This window comes from Ambystoma mexicanum, chromosome 6p (assembly GCF_040938575.1).
Source record: "Ambystoma mexicanum isolate Mex_15411 chromosome 6p, UKY_AmexF1_1, whole genome shotgun sequence".
In the NCBI taxonomy this organism is placed as follows: domain Eukaryota; kingdom Metazoa; phylum Chordata; class Amphibia; order Caudata; family Ambystomatidae; genus Ambystoma; species Ambystoma mexicanum.
In genome coordinates, this window is record NC_090935.1 from 113,947,408 (window position 1) to 113,966,396 (window position 18,989).

Below are 18,989 nucleotides of genomic sequence, written 5' to 3' on the forward strand. Positions count from 1 at the left end.
ATGGCCCTTCTTCTTCACAGTCCTAGAAAGGATGGGCCTGGGCAAACGCTTTATACACCTGACCTGACTGCTCTACAAAAAGCCAACATCTAACATCACACTTGGCAATATCCGGTCAGCCGACATCCATTTAAGAGAAACCAGACAGGGCTGTCAACTCTCCGCACTATTGTTTGCCTTGGTAATGGAGCCTCTGGCCTCTGATCTGCACATGCCCACCTCCATAGGGGCCTCTCATTTGGCCCGCATAAGATGATCATCTCCCTATACGCAGATGATGTAGCCCTTTTTCTCGAACGCTGACGAGAACCTGAACCCGGTGATGAGAGCAGCAATTCAATTTGGCCATTTCTCAGGACTGATCATTAACAGCAAATCGGTCATCTTTCCACTTGCCGCCACCACCACCGAATTTGCTGACGACTTTGGCTTCCAGTGGGAACACTTGCGTGTGAGATACCTAGGTCTTTATATGACCAGAATGAGGGAAGATATCCTACGCGATAACTACGAAGCCACAATGGACACCATCCAATCTAAAATCGACAGGTGGAAATCCCTACCTCTTACCCTCTGGGGTAGAGTATCAATAGTGAAGATGATCATCCTACCGAAACTATTGTACCTCTTCCCAAACATCCCTCTGCTTCTGTCACAAAGGTTCCTACAGCGCATCAAAAGCATGGTCCTCAACCACCGCTGGCAGGCAAGGTGGCGAGAGTAGCTTATACCACACTGACTTTACCAATGCGATAGGGAGGACTTGCCCTCCCTGACATGGAACGCTACTACTGGGCAGCCCAAGCCCAATTCCTCAGTCATTGGTATACAACGCGCTTCGTAAGACCCTGCGTTCATATGGAGAGCGCTTGCGACACCACACCTCCTCCGTGCCATAATCTTCAGCCAATATCCAGTCACCCAATCATCCATTAACACTGTCACTACCACATACTCAATTTGGAGAAAATAGCTAAGAAAAGTAAAGTCACGTCCATATTCTCCCCTCTTCTCTCGATTAAACACATCCCAGGAATCTCCATCCCAGCAGAAAAAATGTTCCTGCTTTGGACAGAAAAACTACAGTTGCGCACCATGAATGACTCCAAGGGGACCTCTTCCCGGAAGGCACATTCCTGTCCCCTCAACAAGCCCAAGACAGGGGAAGCAACAACGCCCTCTATACCTTCATCTACTTCAGATTACAGCACTCACTGCGAGCAGCCATCCCGACCTTCCCGTAACAACCACCAGTATGGCCACTACTGCACAATACAATTCAAGCCCAAAGAGACGGACGCCTGGTGGCAAACATCTACAGGGCCCTCCTCAGTGAACCAAACTCGCCCTGCTCAGGCGCTAAAAGGAGATGGGTGGGGGCGGGGGAGCACTAGAAAGCATAATTCCAGAAGAGGAATGGGCCTACATACTGAATCTCACTCAAAGGGTAGCGATCAATTCGAGATTCAAGCTGATCCACTAACTTCCTCCATCAAACATACTATACACCAGCGAAACTTCATGCCCAAAGAGACACAATATCAGCAGAGTGTGACAGATGCGAAGCGCCAGAGGCAGACTTCCTCCACCTGGCGTGGTCCTGTCCACCAGTGGCTACCTTCTGGAACACTGTACTGGAAAAAACATCTGCAATAATAGGAACGGACCTTGATACGACCCGAAAATAGCAATGCTAGGTCTGACCCATTCACTGCCTAGCAGTCAGAAAACTGACAGACCTACTGCTGGTATTGGCACGAAGGAGAGTGGCGTACAACTTGGGCAGAGGAACCCACCGAGCCCGCAGCGCTGGCTTAAAGACATTACATAATGCCAAGACGTAGAAACCAACTTCATTAAGACATTGCCGCTCCACTCACGCCCTCAAGACATTTGGGGCCCATATATAGCATATCTGCTCTCAACAGACAATTTGGACCCGCAACATCTGTCCCCATCACAGAACTAGAGTACCAGCCCGACACAACGTTGAGGCCACGGAAATCGTGCTACGCTGACAACTGCACAAACACATAGACAATGTCATTACAATGGGTGGGGTGGAGGGCAGGGGAGAGATGGGGTCTCGCGATGCGGCCGGCGCATGGCCTTACTGTTGGTTTTGTTTGAAAATGCCAACAAAGAAAGTTTTTAAAAAAGGGGGGCGAGCCCCAAGAGCAACCCTGCAACAATAGGCAGTATGTGCCAAAAGTTGTCCATGAGGATAAAATTAAAGGGGAACTATGGAGTCTTAAAAAGGACACCTATAAAAAGAGTAAATACTGTGTGGAAAAAGGTTTCCACTGGTAAAAGGAAAAATACATCTACCAGTCCAGTAAAAAAGTTCTGGGGTTGACAGTAAAGGAAGATTTACCATTACTATAAAAATATTGCCTAACAATCCTCTTCCCTCCTAAGAGGAGCCTGGCTACTCTGTCCATACTACCCATGTTCTCAGGTGGTACAGCCTTCTACTAAGACTGCAGCTTAGTTACTGCCTCAGATACTTACTTGGTTTTTATCAAGTCTTGGTATGACTTTAGAAAAACTGTCCTAGCATGCAGTGCTATTTCCAATAGTTTTAATTTCCTTCTTCCCTCCTTATTTAGGACTAGGATCGGTCTGGGTGTAGTTCCATCTGTTACGTTACTTTTAGGTCCTGCATTATTGTGGAATCGGTCTTTTTTTTAAATATACAACTGCATTATGGTGTTCGTTCCAAATATTTTTATTTTTGTAGCATTATGCATTATGATTGTTGTACCTTTCTGATTTCCATGAGTGCTTTATAGTATACCAAAACAGGCAGACTAAACAAATTCTAAATATTTGCTAATGTATTTTGTTCAGTGGCAGGGTCCATCTGAGTTTATTTTAATTTTTTCTCTCTTCATAGGATGTAGATGTGGATTTCCTGGCAAAAATGACCAATGGCTTTTCCGGTGCTGATCTGACTGAAATCTGCCAGCGAGCATGCAAATTGGCAATTCGAGAGTGCATCGAAAATGAAATTAGGAGAGAGCGGGAGCGACAAACCAACCCAGCAGCCATGGTATGTTAACTAGAAAGTAGCTTCTGTGCCATTTGCCAAGCACTGGAAGCTATCAAAGTCCTGCTTGTTGTCTAGTAGAGACTAGTTACTTTGACATCAACAGCTACCAGGATCTACTTTTGGCTTCAAGGCCTATACAAACATACTATTAGGGCAAACTTCTATTTTGGGTGCTGTTTGGGAGAATTTTCAGTTTCTGTGCTAATTCGCTTTAATCTGAGACCCCCAGGACTTTTGCTGGACTCTGTACTTTTTCTGATTTTAATCTCCTGAGTCATTTTACCACTCACTTTTTCTCCAACTGGGATTTTTAGGCTTACGGTTTTATAGTCTGGTAAAGTCCATACGTATAATACACTTTGACACCCAACACCTCTGTGCAGTGTCACTGAGGAGTCCCTTGGGCTGCTCTGGTTTAATATATTCTCTTGTGAGAACTACCATTCTCAAAAATGTGCCAATTCCCTTCACCTTGGAGACTTTGCTGGATTTTGAGGACTTGATTTTTTTTTTACCTGGAGAGTGACCCTTTTTCCCACTCTCGTAGTTTGATGTGCGTTTTTACTCTTGTGCTTTCTTTGGTTATGGAGTCTAACCAACTCCATAGGCATCATCTTTTCATTTCTGTCACACAGCACCTTCAGTGCAGTGGCACAAACGTTTTTCAGGCTTTCCAAAGTTGAAATGCCTTCGCTGGGATAAACTACTGTTTCCCAGAGTAAGTAAAGTGACATTGAGTTTACTAGTCTTTTTAAATTCCTTGACCCAGTTCACCCTATCTTACAGTGGAGTGCTGGAGGGGTTACCTAGTATCCCCTGTGTCTAGATACTTATGTAGCAGTCAAATGCTACCCTTTCCTCTCGAAATGACTGGTGGCAGTGGTTTTACAACGAAATACCATGATTTTTCCCAACCGCGAACACCGGTAGCGTTCAATCCCGGGAGCCATGTTTTTCAAGATGGCGTCTGAGCCCACTCTGTAAAAACAGTTCCTGTCTTTTTTTTTTTTCACCATTTCTTTATGGAAAGGTCCTTGTAGAGTTTTGCTCTGCGCACCAAACCAGGTTTGGTTCCTTTGGTCATTCGCCTTTGACGGGCTTCAGGAGTGAAGACCGCCTCTGGCGCCCGAGTGTCTGGGGTGGGCAGGAAGTGAGGGAGGTGCCCGAAACACCCTGTGCTTAGTCTCCTAGGAGACCCAAATGCACTCTGTGGTGATTGGCTGGCTGACTGTCTGACAAGGACAGCCACCCAGCTGGGTGAGTGACAGCTAGGCTGGAACGAATGGGAGAGAACTGAATAAAAGGCAAGTCTCTTGGCTTGGAAGGCAGAGTCGACCACTGGAACGAAAGAACCGAAGACTAGCTTGAAGAGGACGGCTGCTGCAACTCCTAGACCGTTGGTTTGCCCAGTGAAGCCCTGCTGCAGGTCTGAATCGCCAAGTTCACCTCGACAGAGAAGCCCCTTCAAGGATGACTTGTCCCTTTTGAGTTGGTGGGACCAATCAACTCGACAGTAAGCCACCTGGACACCTTATCTCGGAGCTGGTGGAATTTCCTCAGAGTGCTGCAGGAAACCGTATAACCAGGGAGAGGGATACCAGTTTGTGCGCTTTACTCACAGGAACGGAAATTGAAGTTTGCCAAGTGCCAGCCTTTGACTGTCCCAGTGCAGGAGTCCCCCCGACGTCCTCCATTTGTCCCCACGACTGAGACCCAGGAACAGGGAGATCTGCAGGAACTGCCAGGAACAGAAGTCTTCAGCTGCATCTCTTTCTTAATTTGTAAGGTACTGTGAAATGAGGCTGAGTACTTGCCTCTTGCGCTGAAAGTGCCTGAAACTTTTGCAACTCGCAGGCCTAATCAGCTTGTGACCAAACATATGATTCTTCTTTTTACAGACTACTTCTGAGAACTTTGGCAGAGACTTTTCCGTTTACTTACCAGAACTGCTTTATCCTATCCAAGACTTTAGCCCATTGACTTTGGCCTAGCCTATTATTGAATTGAATGGACTCTTCTGGTGAACACTATCGGCTATGTCTAAGAAATAATTGAATTATTTTTATGTTCTGATAACCTATGCCTTTTTGCTCCTCCTTCAAAGTAGTCTGAATGTCTCAGAAACTTGTGTATAGTACTAAGTATTGTGTATGATATTTAACTGCCTCCTTCTAGTGACTGTTATAAATAAATAAGTGGTTAACCAAGAAACCTTAAGTGTAAGTTTATTTGAACACCTGTGATTGTAGACCTCTGTGTAACATCCATTACCGCTCACATTCCCCTCTCGAAATAAGCCTGGCTACTCGGCTCCACTACCAAAAACTGTGTAGTACAGACTTGTACCAAATGTTGGTTTTGCTTACACCTGTAGTTATAGTTGTGTGTAGGGGTCCCAAAGGGTACTGCATACCAACTTTGCCTAACACTTACCTTTACTTTGTGGGTCCAGCACACACCACCTTATGTGGAGTGTTGCGGGGTGTACATTGTAATACTCCTGTAACACTTGGTTACAGTGACTAACTTAAATGGCTGGTGGCAGTGGTTACTTTTTACTTTGTTTTGTGCAGGTTACAAGCAGGCTGATTTCTCAGCTGCAGTACAGCACCCACGGGTGACCATTTTCTCAAAATAGCCTGGTCTTCGTTTTCCGCCATATTTAGGTTCAGTTCCTTCTGGGCTCTCCTATAGATTTGTGTAGATTTGAGTCCTTTGTGAGTTTTGCCTTTGTTGGGCTTTAGCCCTGAGTCCCGCCCAGGCTCCAGTGTGTCTGGGAAGGCAGGAAGTAAGGGAGGGTCTGTTGGGGAGTGTTGGGCAACATTTGGTGCAGTACCCTTTGGTGCACTACAACAACCATGACCTCCTGGCAATAGGAACCCAACCTTTGGTATAAATCTGTACTACACAGGTTGATAGTGTGGTTGAGCAGCCAGGCTCATCTCAAGAGGGGTCAATGTGAGTAGTAGGGAAGTTCTCCAGCATGGGGTCTGGCATGTATTCACATGCTCGTGAATATTCCCCATCACGCTGGGAATCCTCGATAAAGAAAAAATCGGTTTCACTTCTGAACTGTCTTTCTCCTAACAACCAATCACTGGTCTCTGGGTCCTACTGCCCCCAGCCAATGACTGCCCTCTACCTAAGCCCTCCTCCGGCATCCATCTTCAGATTGTTAACGCACGTTCAAGTGTTGGGTGTTCTCGTGCTAAGGCAATGGCCCTCTTTCACCTCCAACCTCATGTCCAAGGTAGACTACTTTGCTTTGACCAATTTGACATTTACTTGCCTTTATGGTCAGATGGGCCTACTCAAGAGCCTGTAATACATATCCTAGGTGGTCAACATGTTCTTTCCAAGTAGGACTGAAAACTGCCATGTCATCCAAGTATGACATGCAGAAGTCCTCCAACCCATTCAGAACTTGATTCACCATCCTTTGGAATGTAACAGGTGCATTTCTTTAATCCAAAAGGCATAACCTTAAACTGGTAGAGGCCTGCTGAGGTCGAAAATGTAGTTTTCTCCTTGGCATGGTCTGTCAGAGCTATTTGCCAATAGCCTGAGGTTAGCTCAAATGTACTAAGGTACTTGGCTGAACCAAGCTTGTCCACCAGTTAATCTGTCCTAGGTAAAGGATGGGCATCAGTCATTGTGGCTGCACTAAGGGCTCTATAGTCCACACAATCTCAACTCCTTGGATCCTGCCTTTGGTACTAATACAACTGGACTAGACCATGGACTTGTAGATGGCTCTTATCCCGAGATCAAGCATCTTATTGACCTTCTTTTATGTGGGTTCTTACATGGTCTGACATTCTGTAACCTGCTTTTTAACAGAATCTCATGCTGGCCCCACGGGGTCAAGTCTGAGGATAGTGAAAACAAAACGGAAAACTGATTTAAGAGATTTGCACTCCTCCTGTTCCAGTGTCAGATTAGAGGAGAGATGAACTCCTATCTTTTTATCTAAAGGTTGTCCCCTGAGGTCAGGTAGAGGTTCACTCTCCTCCTCCTGAGCAGAGGCTAGAAGCAAAGCTCCCATTTCTGGTCTATAGACATAGGCGTTTAGAGGGTTGGTGTGAAAGACCCTGGGGGCCTCCTTAGGATTGCCTAAGTCCACCAAATAATTGACCTCCAGGTTTTTCCACAACCTTGAAGGGTCCAATCCACTGATCCTGTAAGGCCATCTGCCTTGTAGGTAACATAACTATAACTTGCTGGTCTTGAGTAAACTCAACCATGTTGAACTTCTGGTCATGCCAATGCTTCACCAGAGCCTGACCTGCCTTCATGTTATCTGAAGCTTCAGTCATGTGCATCATTCTCCTTCGGAGACCTAACACATAGTCAGTGACTCTCGGGCTTGGGGGAAGGAGCACTCTCCAACCCCTCCTTAATTGGGGCCAATGTACCTCTAACTGGATGACCATAGAGGAGCTCAAAGGCACTATATCAACAACAACAACTCGCCCCTGAGGGACTTCCCTATAAACAAAGAGAAGGCATGGCAGTAGAAGATCCCACTTTATTTTAAGGGGTTCCTCTATAGCACCCATCATGCTCTTCATAGTTCGGTTAAACCTCTCTACCAGCCCATTGGTCTGGGAACGGTAGGCATTTGTGAAATTGCAAGTCACTCCAGTTTTTTTTTTTCTACATGGCCTGTAAGTAGTAGGACATAATGTTTGATACCCTGTCAGAGATGACTTCCTTAGGAAAACCTACTCTGGTAAAAATACAAAGTAGGCCCTTAGCTACTGCCTGGGCAGCGACAGTCCTCATAGGTATAGCTTCAGGATACCTGGTAGCATGGTCTACCACAACCAATATAAATCGGTTGCCTGAAGATGTGGGAGGGTCTACGGGACCAACAATGACGATTCCTACCCTCTCAAAAGGAACTCCCACCACTGGGAGGGGCACCAAAGGTGCCACATTCATGGCTCCACTCTTGCCAGACGTCTGACAAGTGTGACTGCTTCTACAGAATTTATCTACATCAGACCCCAACTTCGGCACGTAGAAATAAAGGTAAATCCTTTCCTAGGTCGTCTTAAAGCTTAAGTGACCAGCCAAAGGAATCTCATGGGCTAACTGTAGGAACTGGTGTCATATCTCCTGAGGCACTACAAGTCTTCTGTAGTACCCGGGGATAGACTCAGTAGGTTCACTGTAGAAGAGGTCATCCTCCCAGTACAACCTATGCTTCCCTGGCTCTTGCCCGTCCAGCTGGGAAGCTGCCTGTTGGCGATGCCCTTCAAGAGTAGTACTCTTTGACCTCTGCCCTACAGGGGCCACCTTCTGCCAGTAAAGACTGCAGCTCAGGATGGTCTTTAGGATCCAGATCTCCAACAGGGGGGGGGGGAGGTCTTCCAGCTCTGAATCTTCAGCAGCTGATTCAACCTCTCCTGGTTGTTTCTCACACTCGGCCTCAGCTGGTGGAGTAGTCACAGGTGTGACTTTGGATTGTCCTCTCGGGGATGTCCTGGTTTTATGCACAGGAGTGCTATGTTATTTCCAGAGATCCTGCGTTTCCCCTTCGTCTCCTGGAAGTAGAAATTGGCATTTCCTGTGGACTGGGTGTTATAGGTTCTCCTGTAACAAGCTCTTGAGTCATCTAGGGTGAGCTCTCTGGCCTTCCTTGTCTGCTCCTATTTGCTTTTACTAGAAGGCCTGGGGGTGCTTGATACAACTCCAAGAGTTTTTAACTCATTCCCCAGCAGGACTCTCCCAGGCACCTCACTTTGTACACTGACAGGTATTCTTAGTCATATTATTGCCCTGGGTGAGGGCTGGAAGTCTTGGAAGCATTTGGACAGGGTCTCCAGCCAGCTTAGTGATGCCTTTGGGTGCCTAAGCAAGCAACATCTTCGTGTTTGAAAAAGGTTTCATCCACCACTGTAATGCTGGCCCCAGTGTCTCTAATGGCAGGGGTCTCCTGTCCATTTACAAGTACTGTCCTTGTAGTATTCTTTTGTGTTCTGGTATAGTATTATATACATCTAAATTCTACTGTTCCCACAATCCCAGGGACACTAAAACACTGGCAGAGACTCCAATGGGGTCTTCAGCAAATAGTTGAAAGTTTCCACTTGCCATATGTACTTCTCCCTCGGGGAAGAAGGCTAAGGAGGCAGTGTAGACCCCTGAAGGTTTACCCTTGCATCTGGAATATTCTTTCACATGGTCAGTTGACCCACAAGCATAACATTTTCCAAATATTTTGACAAATGGAGGCTTCTGCTGACCTACCTCTGGTTTGGCACCAGAGGTATCACTAGGCTGACCTGGTTTCCCATGTGGCTTACCCTTTTTCTGTTTGTGGCCCTATTTTGGATTGGAGGTTTTAGAATTCTGTCATCTTTCTTTTGCTGCTTCCCCTCATCCTTTTTTTGAGTGGCCCCAGAATCCTTGAGTAGCCCTGTTAGCAACCCACAAGTCAGCAGCTTTTGCTAGCTTCTTGGGATCAATCTCTTTAGAGTCAGCCAAATGCTGTCTCAGCTCATGAGAGCGAGCATCAAAAATAGATTCCAACTAAAACAGATTTCTCATTCCTTCAAAAGAGCTCACTCTGTAACCCTTAACCCAACCATCTAGGTTTTTCAAACATTCACACACCCAGGTAGCCCTAGGGGCACCTTCAGTCTTTTTGAGGGTTCTATGGTACTGGGAAAGAGTTCCCAAATCTAGCTATGAAAGCTAGCTTCACATTTTCATACGCCAATCTTTCAAGTTCCCCCACCTCCATTACAGCATCACTTGAAACCTCGGGGAGCCTAGACAAAAGAGAAGGAATCCACTGATTCCATGTGAAACCTTAAATCCCATAGTTATATTCAAAAGCACCCAACCAATCCAAAATATCAAGTTTCACCTCATACATACATACTTACAGCTTCCTTAGGCATGCGAGCTCTCTTAGGACTGGAAGACCTAGAAGACTCTGGGATGGAAACTTTTTCAAGAGACAATTTCTTCATTTCCTTTAGTTTGAGATCCTGATGTTGGGCTTCAGCTTGGATTTGCAATTTTCTGAACTCTTAACACGAGTCTCATTTTTTCAAGAGACACAAATTCTGGAATCGGTACTGGACCTGGTAGGGTCCCTGTGGCTAAAGGTTGTGGCCTAAGAGCTTGTTGAGGTAAAGAGGGGATCACATCCTGAGACTCCTCTAACTCTTCTGACTCTTCAATAACATTAGAGCTAGACTCTGAATCATTATCATCCTCATCATTGTCCACATTTTCTGGTGGAATAGCTATGACAGACCTACTACCCAGACTTTGATTTTCTAACAATCTTGCAATAAGTTCATTTTTCTTTCCTTTAACAGGGAGAGACCTGACTTTAGACATTACTTTCAGTTGCTCTACTGTCAAAATGATCAGGGTTTCCTGTCTGAAGTTATCCATATCTGGCATGTTAAAATTGCTTTTCTGGTGGAGCTTAACCTTGTGACGGTTACTATTTAAACAAAGGTAACGCAAACTCTAAATGTAACAACTCTACAATATATCCTCACCGTCTGCCACCAGTGTTAGTCAGTTGAATGCATTACCATCTGGGAACACTACACACAACTATGACTACAGGTGTAAGCAAACCAACCTTTGCTATAAGTCTGTACTACAGTTTTGGTAGCGTGTTGAGCGGCCAAGCTTATCTCAAGAGGGGAATTTTGAGCTGTAATGGAGTTGCACAAAGATTCAGTTATAGGTATTCAAATGCACTCTCACACTCTGGGTTTCTTACATGAAAAATTAATAATTTATCAGACAGTTATAAAGCCTTAGTTCTGAAGGGAGGATAGGCCAGTAACGCACAAATATACTTCAATACTGTACTTTTTTTAAAAAAAAGTAGGTAAAAGGCAAAAGTTAATAGAATACAAGAAATGCAAATAATCATAAGCAGGGCAAATACTTTCAAATCGCTCTGGGAAGAGTAATTCAAGTCAATAGGCCAAAGTCTTTGTATAGGATACAGCACATCAGGGAAGTAAATGGAAAAGTCTTTTCTCAAGTTCTTAATCTTTAAGAACAAGCAGAATCAAATATAGGGCCACAAGCTGATTAGAATTGTGAGTTGCAGAAGTTACAAGCACTTCCACAGTAAGAGGCAAGTTCTCTTAGGCTAGTTTTACAGTACCTTACAATGAAGAAAAAGATGCATCTGATGACTTCTGTACCTTGCAGTTCCTGCAGATCTTGCTGTTCGTGGGCCTCAGTTGTGGGGACAAGAGGGAGGACATTGGGGGACTCCTGCACTGGGACAGTCAAAAGCTTGCAACTGGCAAATTTCAATTACAGTGTCTGTTTCGTGTTTCAGCTACCACACTGGTAACAACAATGGTCTTGGCTGTCAAGGTGGACTGTCCTTGCTTCTGAGGTCCCACACTCAGCTGAGGGGGGGGGAGGTCAGGGTCAGTCTGTCCAACGTCGTGGGAGCCCGGAGGATCTTCCAAACGCTTTAGGCCAGCTTGCAAGCAACGCACAGAATCTGGTGTCCCTCTCCCTGGCTCTAGGTTTTCCCGCAGCACTCTGAGGAAATGCAACAAGCTCTGAGATGGGTGTCCAGGTGGCTTACTTGGAGTTGATTGGTCCTACCAACTCAAAGGGAGAGTCGTCCTTTGCAGGGCTTCTCTGTCGATGTGAACCTGGCGATTCGGACCTGCAGCAGGGCTTCACCGGGCAAACCAACGGTCCAGGAGTTGCAGCAGTCGTCCTCTTCAAACTCTTCTTCTGTTCCGACTCTGCCTTCCAAGCCAAGTCAGTTCTCTCCCATTCATTCCAGCCCCGCTGTCACTCACCCAGCAGGGTCGCTGTCCTTGCTGGACAGTCAGCAAGCCAATCACCACAGAGTGCATTTGGGTCTCCTAGGAGACTAAGCAATGGGAGTATCAGCACCTCCCTCACTTCCTACCTACCCCAGACACTCGAGCGCCAGAGGTGGTCTTCACTCCTAAAATCCGCCAAAGGGGAATGAACAAAGAGTCGAAACCTGGTTTGGCGCGCAGAGAAAAACTCTAGAAGGACCTTTCCACAGAGAAATGGCAAAAAAAAGACAGTGACCTGTTTTTAACAAAGGAGGCTTCAGCGCCATCTTGAAAAACATGGCTCCCGCTATTTAACGTTACCGGTGCTGGTCCCTTTGTTTCGATGCCTTTTGGTGGGCCTCAGGACTGAAGACCGCCTCTGGCCCCCGAGTGTCTGGGGTGGGCAGGAAGTGAGGGAGGTGCCCGAAACTCCCTGTGCTTGGTCTCCTAGGAGACACAAATGCATTCTGGCATGAATGGCTGGCTGACTGTCCGGAAAGGACAGCCACCCTGGTGAGTGGCAGCTAGGCTGGAATGAATGGGAGAAAACTGTTCAAAAGGCGAGTCTCGGACTGAAAGGCATAGTTAACCACTGGAACGAAGGAACCGAAGACTAGCTGGAAGAGAACAGCTGCTGCAACTACTGGACCGTTTGCCCCGTGGAGCCATGCTGTAGGTCCTAATTGCCACGTTCACCTCGACAGAGAAGCCCTTCAAGGACGACTTCTTCCTTTGAGTTGGTAGGAGCAATCCACTCGTAAGCCACCTGGACACTATTCTCGGAGCTGGTTGTATTTTCCTCAAGAGTGCTGCAGGAAACCGAATTACCAGCGAGAAGGACAACTGGAGCAAATATAAACGCACCAAACCTGTGCGTCTCAAAACTGTACTGACACATACAACAGCCCCAAACCAACCCCCCCATCCCCAAACACCCGTTACAGCCCGCCACGTATCTGAATCACAGCCCCATCGCTAACGATTGATCCTAGACGTAGTTGCTAAGTTCTGGTACACCCGCCACTGTGATTAGAGTTCTGAGGTGTCTGAGTCTGACACCTCGGCGCTATTTAGCAGATATAGTACATATGGCCCCTATATGTCGGGGGGTGGGGAGGGACGCGCATGTTGCGGTAAAGTCTTTATGAATTCGCTCTCCACATCTTGACAATATAGGATGTCTTTTTTTTTTTTCCATGCTTCTATTGTAGGTAGTGGGCCTTGTCCCCAAGACATGGCGATTCGACTCCAAGCCAGCACAATTAGCAGGGATGGCAACTTGCGCATTGCCGGTTGTAAGTATTTGGTCAGCCTGAGAAGGGCCCCAGTGGGAGCGGCGTCACTGTTTCCCCAATAATGTCTGCTGTTATTTTTAGGGCCGCGGTCCAAAAGTGATATATACTCCGGGACAGTTCCAAGCCAAGTGAAGGAAATCAGCGTCTTCAGCATTGCATCTTTTGCAACGCGCTGATGGCTCTGGGTGATGTCTGCGTTTTTTGACTGGTGTGTAGTAAGTTTGGTACAGAAAGTTGAAGTGGATTAGTTTGTAATGGGTATTCAGTGCGACCTTTTGGGCCTGCTCTATTGATTCTTTGAAAACACGAAGAGGAGCGGGGCTACAATGTCCGCATGGGCTTCATAGAATTCCCCGGTGAGACCGTCGGGGCCTGGGGCTTTCGTGATTTAATGGCTTCTAGGATTTCTTCTAGTGATAACGGTACATTCAAGGGTTCTTAGCTGGCTTTCCACCCATTACAGTTCGGTATCGTTTAAAGTCTTGTATCTCGGTCAGGCTTGTATCACCTTTTGGAGCTGTAGAGGTACTGATAGAAGTCGCGGAATGTGTTGGCTATTCCTTCTTCCGTATAGTTTGAAGCTCTTTGACCCACTCTACTTTGGGAGGTTTTTTGTCAGTTTTTAGAAGCCGTGCAAGCAGTGCACCAGGTTTTTGCCCTTCCCCGTATTGACGGATCTGGTGTTTATGTCCCAAGAATTTCAGTTCTCGGTCCGCTGTTTCCTTGAAAACTAGTAATTCCTTTTTTTAATGCTGCATGGACGTGAGGCTTTAGGGTGATGGTGTATTCGCGCTCTAGCTCCTTCAAACGCTGTTCACTGGCGGATATCTCTCTGTGTATTTGTTTTAGGGTGCCGCACGCCTTTGCCATGCACACCCCACGTATGTAACATTTTAGCGTCTCCCATACGGTGCCAGCCGAGTTCACAGAATCTTGATTGATTTCTAGGAATTTTATTTCTTGGCGTAGCTCCTCTGCAAACACGGTGTCTCATCGAGCCCGGTTTGAACCTCCAGTTGAGGCCAAGTGGCACAGTGCCAGAGAGCGAGATTTCAAGTGTCACCATGGAGTGGTCTGAAAAGGAACGCGGCAATATTTGGCTCGCGCCCCACTTGAATGGGCCACGAGTAGACGCCAGGATATAGTCTATCCGTGCGCTGGTGTTATGGACGGCTGAGTGGAAGGTGTACTCCCGTGCATCCTGGTTGTATTGCCTCCACGTATCGACTAGCTCAAACATATGGCAGATCTCTCTCACTTGGAGGCACGCCTTGGAGGGGTTCGTTCCCTGTTGTGTTGAGATCTGCCCCCCCAGATGATAGTTTCGGCGTTGATTTGCCCAAGTTGAGTCATAACCCAGTTGAAGTTACTTGGACCATCGGTGTTTGGGTCATACGAGTTCACGATCACCAACTGTTTCCCGGCCAGTATCCCTTTCACTAGTAAAGCTCTCCCCTCAGTGTCCCCTCGCGATTCAATCAGGCTAAATTGGGCCCTTTTGTCGATTAGGTATGCCACACCTCTTGCGTAGGATGAATAGGAAGAAAAGTATCTGTGACATCCCCAGGATTTGGCCCAATGAGATTCAGAGGCTGGAAGGAGATGAGTATCTTGTAGAATTGCGATGTTGACTTGTGTCTGCGGAGATATTGGAGTATTCTCCTGGTTTTCGTTGGGTGGCTGCAACCGCGGATGTTCCAGGTGGCGATTTTAAGCAGTGTCATTGGATCTTGAGGGGAAGACTGGGCGCTGGCTCTTTCTGGGTACTTGACTGTACCTGGCGGTTAGCAACATCTGGGTAACAATCCAAGTTTGGATACCGCTTTCTGACTCTCAGAATTGTGGACGTTGTGCTGGGTAAATGAACATGTGATGGCTTCTTCACGGGCGTCTTTGTAGAACTAACTTCCCTCCCTTGCATGGGCAACTTCCAACTGGCCCATGGTGCACCCACCCTGCTAAACAAAACTGAACATTGCTGTGCTTGGGGCGCTAGTGGCCCTCCCAGTCGGAGAAGGCTCCTAATTGGGCAGGATATTTGTCTCTGTGGTGGAAGCAGGGTGTGGGTCTGATGGCGGGGCAGGACCGCCTATAAGTGATGTGGCTCTCGATAGTTACGGAAGGTCTTGTCTCATTTGGTCATTGCGTCGTGATCTCAGGATGTTGGGCGTAGGTCTACAACCGGCACTGTCCAGGTAATCATTAGCTTCTTCGGGTGTATTGAAGAACTGAACTTTCCCTTTGTGCTGGATACATAGTTTTGCTGGGAAGAGCATGGAATAAAGTATGTGGTTCTCTTGGAGCCTCCGCTTGACTGCCATGTAAGATCACCGTTGTGTTTGGACTGATGGGGAGAAGGCTGGGAAGATTTGGATTGGATCACCATCGTATTGTAGTTTCCCTTTCGCTCTGGCCGCTTTAAGTATTGCATCGCAGTCCTTGTAGTTTAGCAACTTTGCGATGATTGGTCGCAGAGACGCGCCTCGGATCTGTCTGGTGTTTTTAATCCTGTGCGCTCTTTCAATAACAAACAGCTGGGAGAAAGTCTCTTTTCCAAACAGTTCAATGCACATTTGTTCTACTTGGTCTTCCATTTTGGTCCGGAGTTGTTGTTCTCCTACCCCGAGGATTCTAATATTATTTCTTCGAGAGCGCCCTTCCAAAACCTCATTTTTGGCACAGACTGCTTTCATTTGGGTTTCAAGAGAAGACTCTGGAGTTCAGGGTTGTCGTGCTGTCATCCAGGTCGGACACTGCGTCTAGTCTGTCAGCGTGTTTATCCAAGCGATGTTGGATTTGATCTACTTTGGATGCCAAGTTGTCCAATTTGCTCCCCAATCCGCCGATGCCGATCTTCAGAACCATCAAAATCTCCCTTATGTCGAGACTCGGGGTGTTTGGTTCCGATGGGGATGTGTCGGGCGTTGGTGATGCTGGTCTGCTGATTGAGAAGGATTTTCTGGTGGCGCTGGTTTCAAAGTTCAGCTTTTTTTGTGACTGGTCCGTTTTCCCCCATTGTTTCCGGATCAGTTTGCTGTAGGAATATTGGGATAGGGCAGTTCGGGCTGTTGTTGTTGGGTGTCAGGCGTGCCTCACTGTCGGGTGTATTTATGAGGCAGCTGGATGAGGTCCCCCACTTACGGATGTTGAAGAGAGCAGCCCGAGGGTTCCCAAAAATTCACCTAGCCGGGCTACGTGAGGTATCACCCTTACTGCTGCGTCACTGGCGCATCGGTTGATCCGCGGGGGAAGGCCCACCTCCGGGCGCTGGTGCCGCTCCGCCACCCAGTAAGGGTTCTATTACAGTTGATTCGGTCTTTAAATGGTTTCTGACTGACCCAGTGGCGTTCTTCGAAGTTGGCTCAGCAGGGCAGCCGCTCGACTGGTTGTGGCCACCTCCCTGTAGCGGCCTAGCGCCCTCGCGTTTTGTGAGGGGGGGTCCAGGATGTTTGTGGCCTGGCAGATCACTTGTTTAATGGATGCTTCTGTGACGCCGCACCACAAGCGAGGTCAAAGGGGTCGGGGGTCTTTTAAAATGTTGAGCCTGGGAGCTGGACAATCACGTGGTCCTATACCTTCAGTCTGCGCGTTGGCCTATCTGCTGGGCGGGGAGGGGGGCCGGAGGGGGGCTGGGTGAGTCACGCTGCGGCCCAAAACGTTGTCGCAGGACTGGGGTGCCTTATGTGATGTGTAAGGGGGGGTCCGGATCACACAGGTTGGCCCGCTGCCCAATGTTCAGTCTGCGCTTGCCTCCAAGCTCCTCGCCTGGGGCCAGACTGGGCCCTCCGCTCGACACCAGGCCGCCGCAGGGACGGAGACCGCCACGTCTCTGACAGCGCTGCGACCGCGCACATCCACCCGCTTCTTGAGGCGGTCCGGCGAACTCCTCCGGGCCGTTGAGATCTTCGAGGGGTCTTGCTGTGGGTGTCGACCCGGGCCTCAGCGCCGCCTCTCCCATGCCGTACAGCCGCAGGCAGTTCCAGCGAAAAGGCGCCGTATCTCGGCAGATCAGCGGCCCTTGGAGGTGGGCTCAAAATGTTCCTTCGAGTTGCGGGATTCCACTCAAGAGTGAGAAGCGATTTACCACCACAGAAGCAACAATGCAGAAGGATTAATTAAGGAGCTGCAGGGAGCTCTTTAGGAAGCCGCCATCTTGGGTGGCTCTAGCACCCTCTCCACCAGCTTGTGTGCTTGAAGACAGCTACCGGAATTGAAGAATTGCCAGTTTGCCAGCTTTGTGACCTGTCTGCAGTGCAGGAATCCCCTGACGTCCTCCCTCTTGTCCCCACGACTGAGGCTCAGGAACAGCGAGATCTGCAGGAACTTAAGTTTCTGATGTTTGTTAATCTGCTTAGAATCACATGCTGTGCATAGGTCCGACATCCAGTGGTCACTGTGGAGTATTGCATTTTGTTTTTCGTAGTCGAAAAGGGGACGTCGACAAGGCGTGTCTGAAACACTATCCCTATAGTGACGTGCGTTGTACCCACAATCCCTCACGCGTCGAGGTCCCTCAGATTGTTTTTTTCCGCCCAGCTTCTGGTCGCCTTCACGCGGAGCTCCTCGAGAGACATTGCAACTCCTCGACCTTTGGTCGTTTTTTTCACATAATATTAATAATCCCTCCCTCGACGCAGTTGTAAGCTGTTCTCCGCCGAGCAAAATCTTCGACGGAGGGTCGAGCGGAGGAAATCCTTCGGCGCTGCCGAACACGTGGCCTGGCCTCGCAGGCCGTATACAGTAGGGAGAGTGGGGTCGTGGGACATCTCTAGGTCTTTTCTGAGAATGCCTTTCCCTTTCCCCTTCCTTTCCCTTGGGGTGCTTATCGCGATTTATTGCCTCGGCTATGGAGAGGACACCCTTTAGGTTTTGCCCGCTTTGCAAAGGCAAATTCACTTGGAAGGACAAGCATTCACGGTGTAACCGCTGCTTGCCCCTCGATCACAAGGAGGAAGGTTGCGCGGCTTGTCGGCTTCTTAAGCCTAAAACTCTAAAAGACCGTAGGGTTAAAAGGTGGGCGGCCTACGCGATGTCGAAGGCCGAAGGTTCACCCGCCGCTGCAACCACCGACAGTGACGAGGAACGCGATAACACGACCTCCACTACGGAAGTCGAAACCCCCTCTAAGGAGCGCTTGCGCGCTTCGTCGTCTGTCCCCGGCCCCGGCTCACGCCCTGCTTATGGGGCTGAACACCCCGGCGACACTGACGCACACAAAGACTCACATAAGCACACAACCCATGGCTCTTCTTCGTCTAAGACGAAAAGAGCTTCGGCGCCCAAGGAGACGCAGGTTCCACCGGCGGCCTCCTCGGACCGTTCAGGTTCGAAGCCCCTCTCGCAACCGCAGCCGCGACCAGCGACTGGGCTTTCGGCAAATAAGGGCGCCGCCCCCAAACCATCGGCCGGCGCGCATCAACAGAAGGCGCATACCGCCGTAGAGCGTTCGACACCCATAGCGTCGAAAACGCAAGCTTCCGCCGACAAACGAGTCGCCGACAAACGAGTCGCCGAAAGCTTGGCGAGGATCGCTGTAGCCGACGCCCAGAAGCGTACGCCGAAGAACACGTCGAGCGCTACGCATAAGTCGAAAGACACGCCGAAAAAGCCCGAAGAAAGGCAGGGACTACCCCCTTCAGTCGGGGGGTCACCCAGCACACCTGAAGGTTTTTCGGAGGGCGACGGGACACTTTCCTCGACGCTTTGGGAGAGGTCGAGCCATTTCCAGATAGATGACTCTATTTTTCCCCCGCCAGACCGCTCTGGGGTACCCCATGAAACCATGGAAAGACTCCACCTCTGTATGGAGAGGATGGAAAGGTT

At 48.4% G+C, this 18,989-nt stretch overlaps 1 protein-coding gene across 1 annotated transcript in view; it reads left to right on the forward strand.

The window, feature by feature from the left end:
• Positions 1 to 18,989, forward strand: part of VCP (valosin containing protein) — a 274,541-nt gene that overhangs the window by 202,120 nt on the left and 53,432 nt on the right. Inside the window, exon 15 of the mRNA XM_069626812.1 lies at positions 2,897 to 3,052. Coding sequence (XP_069482913.1) covers positions 2,897 to 3,052 — 156 coding nt within the window. The remainder of the gene's footprint in view (positions 1 to 2,896; positions 3,053 to 18,989) is intronic.